This window comes from Crocodylus porosus, unplaced genomic scaffold (genome assembly GCF_001723895.1).
Source record: "Crocodylus porosus isolate Cpor-Errol unplaced genomic scaffold, CroPor_comp1, whole genome shotgun sequence".
Classification (NCBI taxonomy): Eukaryota; Metazoa; Chordata; order Crocodylia; family Crocodylidae; genus Crocodylus; species Crocodylus porosus.
The window spans coordinates 20,153,172-20,159,472 of NW_017728917.1; the positions used below are offsets into that span (position 1 = coordinate 20,153,172).

The following is a 6,301-nucleotide window of genomic DNA, read 5'->3' on the forward strand; positions in this document are numbered from 1 at the left end:
GGCACCACATTGGCCTTCTTCCAATCTTTGGGCACTACACCAGAGCACCAGGAGTTCTCAAGGATCCATGCCAGGGGCTGGACTATGATGTCTGCCAGCTCCCTGAGTACCCTGGGGTGTAAACTGTCAAGGCCAGCTGGCTCGAAGGTATCCAGCCTCTCAGGGTGTTTCTTCACAAGGTCAGCATTGATGGAAGGTAAGGAATCTCCCTCACCCAGGCCTTCCCATCCTGTAAGGGCACCCTTGGGACTGGTGAAAAACCAACGCAAAGTATCCATTTAGCAAGTTGGCTTTTTCCTGGGCGTCAGCTGTCAGTTGTCTCATCTGGTTTAACAGGAGTCCATGTTGCCCTTGCTTTTCCTCTGGCTCCCCACATATCTAAAAAAGGACTTTTTATTGTTCTTGATACTTGTAGTTAATTGGAGTTCCGTCGCGCCATGGCTTTTCTGATTTGGTCTCTGCAGGTCTGGACCAGTGCAGAGTATTCCTCCCTGGAGGTGGATCCAGTCCTCCATCCTTTGTAGGTCTTTGTTTTTAGATGCAGGAGGTCCGCTAGTTCCCTGCAGAGCCAAGGGGACTGCTGTGCCCTTTTGCTGCCTTTCCGCCAAAATGGGATAGACTTTGCTTGTGTATCCGGGATTGCTCCCTGGAGGAGCAACCACTCTTCTTGAACTCCCCTCCCTTTTGCATCATGGTCCCTTGGGGCCTCACCGACAAGCCTCCTGAGTTTGTCAAAATCAGCTTTCCTGAAGTTGAGGACTTCTGTATTGCTGACTGACTTGCCAGCTTTACGGCGGATGGTAAAGGTGATCAGCTTGTGGTCACTGTCACCCAGCTTCCCTTTGATAGTTAGGTAACCGATTAGGTTGTCCCCTGTAGCCAGTACCAGGTCGAGCAGCGCTTTGCCTCTCATTGGCCCATAGACTTCTTGAGTCAGGTAGAGCTCATCCACGCATGAGAGAAAGCTTTGTGACCATTCAGATTTGGCCAAGCACTCTTCCCACAAGATGTCTGGGTAGTTGAAGTCTCCCATGACAATCATGGGCAGGGGGGCATGATGGCCCTGTGCTGTCACTGTCGCAAGATCCCAGCCCCACCTGCCTGCCCTGCTCCCAGACGCTGCTCCCTGCCCACCCGCAGTCCCATTCCATCAGCACAATCAATTGCATCCTGCCCACAGGGCTCCCGGCCTGGTCTCCATAGAGATCCTGGGGCTGGGGCTGGGACCAGGATCACAGGGCTGTGACAGTGTCTGGCTGGGCCCCGAACCAGAACCACTTAGGGAGTTTTGGAGAGCGGGCAGGGACGGTGCGGGTTCTGACCTGGCCCGTAACAGGTCACCAAACTCCGTAAGTGGCCTTCCAGCCCAAATAATTGCCCCAATTTAAACCCAAACACGTGATTTTAACTTTTTGTTGGTGGTACCATAAGTATACATATTTGTCATCATGCAATCATCCAGTCCTCAGGCAGGCTTCACCCAAAAACAAACAAACAAAAGTATCAGGCCCCTCACCACTTCTTCCTTCAACAGGTACCTGCAGAAGCCACGAGAGGCCCAATTCTTTTTTTTCTGCGGAGCCTGCCCGCCTCTCCCACAGCCAAGGGGCAAGAGGACAGCTGCATCATTGCAATTTGCAGCATTGCAAACTCATCTAAAACCCCCAAAACTGACACATGTATAACGTATGCTGCCATTAAGCCACACAAATGACATTTTCATGACATGTACATCGTGACAATCATCACATGTACAAGTGCCCCTAAATTCCAGGGATAAAAGAAGATTCAAGGCTGGCAGCTCTCTCTCCTGTGATTGGAGAGAATGAGACGCAACCAACTAATGAGGAAGACTATAATACTTCTCTCGAGCACTTCTGCTCAGGAGAGAGATCCAGACAAACCCAAGTTCTATTAACCTGAAAACATTTTTACATTTTTCTCATTAACTACACACATACACACACACACACACACACTTACCTACACATACACACTATACATACATGTATATACCCACATACACTATATACATACACGCACACACACACACACACCCCTAAATATATCTATCTATCTATACAGGTATAGATAGATAGATATAAATTAATCCTGGGGGAAGATGCGACTGCAGAGAACATGACAAAGAACAGAACATGCAGGTTACTGTTAGAATTTAAGAAACAGGCAAACCACCTGATCACTGATCAAATCCATGGCACCAACTGATCGCTTACTAGTCTTGCCATTTTGAAATAAGACTGACCAAGCCATCTGAAGTACAATGGCAGTACATACTATAGGGAACTCACTGAGTGCTACTGAAGCTTCTCTCAGGGAAACCCATTATCCCATTCTCCCTTGGGAAACGGCAAGCTGCAGCAATGCAGCTTTTCATGAAATATCCATAAAAATTACACAGGCTCTCCTGACAACTGCATTTGCAGTGCAGATTACTGCTGTACAGGGGGTTTCTACTTTCGGGAGCAAGAAAGTGCCATGTTTCCAGTCCATCTTGCTGGAAGCTTGCCCCAACCCTGTCCACAGAAGCAGCATTAAGCCTTTGCCAGTCTCTCCTTTATTTTTAATTCCCTCTGTCCTTTTGTTTCTTTTTTTTCATAAACTGCTGGAATCCACATTCCACTGTGACAATTACTCCTGCCCACACATTCCAAGTTGCCCTCTTGATGGATGTGGCTATCCAGCAAGCAGTTTGTCCCCAGCCTGCTCTCACGTACAATGAAGCATGCAAACGATGCCTGTTCCCAGAGGGAACTTGGCTCCTTCTCCAATGAAAGCAGGCGAGGTAATCAAGATGTGCCTAGCAACCTGGAACAAAGGCACAGCCCAAAGACAGGAGCCCTACAAGTGGGAGTGCAATACGGAAATGCAGTTTTATTCATCCTGAGACTGTTTTATGTTATGAACAGTAAGAAAACAAGCACGCTGTGGCTGAGCTCTATTGACACATTAAGGTTCTAATCTCTATAATCACCAAACATGTCCAAAACATGTTAGTCATTTGACAATTTGTGTTACATTTTAGCAAGCCTCAATGATATTCCTTGCCACTAAAAAATCCTGTCTTTGAAAGTGTTTCAAAGCTGAACATTACGTCTTTCTTTCCTACAGGCCAAAAGGGACCACTGCATTGAACCCAGCTCCCCCTACCATGCAGTTCAATTCCTGCCCAAAGCCACAGAAGAGTTCTGTGCCAATCAAGTCACTCAGCCTCTGGTTCCCATCTTGCCTCCTCCCTCCTGCACCTGTGTTATCTTGTTGATGGCAAGCTCTTTGAAACAAGAGTCAGTCCAACATCTAGAACAACAGGACGCTATGTATGTGCAGGCCTGTTGGCAGTTCTCTACGAGTTAGTGTTAAGAATCATATAAGAATGGAAATAATACAAATAATAGGATGAATGGGGACAGCATCTTTGGAGAAAAACTGGAAGTTATCAAGCACAGTCTGTCAGCCTGGGAACCACACATTTTAGATTAGCTATGTTCCAGCATGGACCCAAAAAAAATTAAAAAATATTAACATAGGCAGTGCTAAAATTCAAGTGCTCTTGACTCACCAATAATAAATTCTGATCAGTGCTGAAGGCCACAGGAGAAAGGATGCTACAAATGCTAGAATTGGGATAGCCAGGGTGCCTCCAGCTATTACAAACATGTTCAGCACATCAAGGTCCATGTTGCTCTAAGTCTCGACTTCACCTGCATAAATGAATAAGGATCCAAAGGTTAATAACAAACAGACACTAACATCAATAAATGACTAAGTCAAGACTGCAGGGAGAGGAGGAAATTGTTAAAGGCACCACAGTATAGAGCAGATACCAGGCAGGCAGGCAGCTAAGTGGCTTTCAGCTTGAAAACAGTTATTGCTTTCATACCCGCAACAGATCTGACTTCTGAAAACTTATTCTTTCTCAGGATCATGCCAGGGACTGGAACAACTGCTCTCATGATGAGTTCAGACAAAAATTAAAGACACTGGATTATAATTTAGTTCTCACAGCACTTTGCATATATGCAAAACAGGGATTCTCTCCGCTCACTCCATCACACCACCCACACCGCCTGAGGGCTGAACAAGAACACAACTAAAATGAGCTTATTAAGAATTTATTTCACCCAGTCTCCTCCATCTCCCTTCCCCCCACCCCTAAAATCTGTTGTACGATAGCTGACCTAGAATTTGACAGCCTGTGTCCTGCTCCAGGCTCATGACTGCTTTATACAGACATCTGCTAATCAAGGAGCAGAACCTATTACTGGTCTCAGGAAAAATGGGAAAAGAGCCCTGGCATCTTTTACTGCATCGTATTTTTACTCATGCAATCCAAATTAATCCCCCTCAGAAAAAATACCAAGGCACCCCACTGTCCTTCCACAGTGCTGAGAACACTTGTGCTTGCTATGTTAAAAAAGTCCCTGCTTCTACCGTGAAGTACTCCAAATTCAGGATCTCATTATGCTACTACATTTTCAGGGACAGCTAACACACCCCACTTTTTGAAGTGCAACTGTCTACCTACTGTGATGAGATCTGTTTGCTTGTTTCTCACCTTGCCTATCCCCCAGGCAGCAGGCAAGCACTTCAGTATTAAAGGATTAATCCTGCCCCACAGACATCATGAGCATATTATCCAGTTCCCGATGCTGAACATCTGACGTCAGTGGCAATGTGTAGGGAGTGCACAGGGGTGCATGTGCACCCCCTTAGAGCTCCAGTGCGTCTCCTGATCAGCCACACTCGCCACTTAGGTGATGGGTGGCGGGGCAGGCAGGAGCTCCGATGCCCCCCCTGCAAGCATCAGCCAATCGCTGCAGCCACTCCCAGGAGCAGCTATAGCAATCAGCTGCAGGGGAACTCCCTCCGGGCAGCATGACCTGCCGCCAGGGGACCCTCCCTCCCTCTTCCCCCCTGGCAGCGAGATTGGCTGCAGGGGACCCCCCGCTTCCAGGCAGTGAAACTGGTCGCAGGGGGGCACATGCCCCTCCTGACTAAGGCGGCACCAGTCGCCCATGTCTGATGTGCCATGCATTTTCTCAATAACTGTTCCTTCACAAGAGCACATTTCAAATCCAAGGATTATCGAGTTCCAGGTCCCCTCCCTCACAATCTGTCCATGTTACGTCTAAACTTAATCAGATTTGTGGATAAATCTTTCTGAGTTTGGCGTGACTGTTTTAAGTCATTCTGATAACTGTTCAGTATACAGGTTGCCAAAGAGAAACCAGACAATTGTAATTATAAACTGTGCCAACATACAGCTGTGATACGCAGGTCCTATTAAAATAAGCAAACATATTAAAACTATATATTGTGACCCACATTGGCCAGAGGAATGAGCCTGGAAGCTGTTGTGCTATTTGGCATCCACCAGCCCTTGTACCACCAGTCTGCATACACTCTCCAGCAAATTAGTGCTATCACCAATTTGAGTAGGTCTCTAGCCATACACCTTAATCTTGTCCCAAAAACAGCTTGGAGCTACCATTTGGCCCCTATGAACATCTCACTGCACATCTTTGCATTAAACTTTGGTGGTACATGAGCGTGTAACAGATGGAAAACATTTACCATAACTTCTTGCAAAAATTAATTAGTTTATGGGAAGAGGAGTTACATACCATGATCCAAATGTAACAGTAAGAGTCTTTTAGCTTACCTTAGAGAGATGCCCTCCTCCAGGATGAGAATGCCACTGCCAAAATGTACCGATGATGTTCTGGAAAAACTAGTAAAAAGGAAAAGGCAAAATTATATTCCTGTCACTTTCTTCTGCCAGACCTAGAAACAGAAACACTACTCATTTAAAAAATTCAAGCCATCCAGCATGACAACACATTCAGAATAAACATCCAGTCCACATCCAGAACAAAGATTAAAGGAAAGCAAAAAGATTAGAAACTGGTGAGGTAGCAGAAACAATCCAGGGTCTACTCGTGGTACCCAGGCACTAGGTAACTTAGCAGTAATTGCTGGACTTAACTGGGGGGAAAATGAAAGATGGAAACTGAAAATGAGGATGATGATGGTTAAGAAAATTAAGGCAGACTAGGTTTCATAGTTTCTAGGGTCGGAAGGGACCTGAGTAGATCATCTAGTCCGACCCCCCGCCATGGCAGGAAAGAGTACTGGGGTCATACGACTCCAGCAAGGTGTTCATCTAACCTCCCCTTAAAAACCCCCAGGGTAGGACCCTGCACCACTTCTCTTGGAAGTTGGTTCCAGATCCTAGCCGCCCTGACCGTGAAGTAGCGCCTCCTGATATCCAGCCTAAATC

At 46.5% G+C, this 6,301-nt stretch overlaps 1 protein-coding gene across 4 annotated transcripts in view; it reads right to left on the reverse strand.

The window, feature by feature from the left end:
- ABHD6 (abhydrolase domain containing 6) overlaps positions 1 to 6,301 on the reverse strand; it is a 45,489-nt gene that overhangs the window by 24,542 nt on the left and 14,646 nt on the right. For all 4 annotated transcript variants that reach the window (XM_019536867.1, XM_019536866.1, XM_019536868.1 and 1 more), the window contains exons 2-3: positions 5,684 to 5,752; positions 3,581 to 3,722 (exon numbers count right to left, since the gene is read on the reverse strand). In XM_019536867.1, the coding sequence (XP_019392412.1) occupies positions 3,581 to 3,699 (119 nt within the window). In that variant the 5' untranslated portion in view covers positions 3,700 to 3,722; positions 5,684 to 5,752. The remainder of the gene's footprint in view (positions 1 to 3,580; positions 3,723 to 5,683; positions 5,753 to 6,301) is intronic.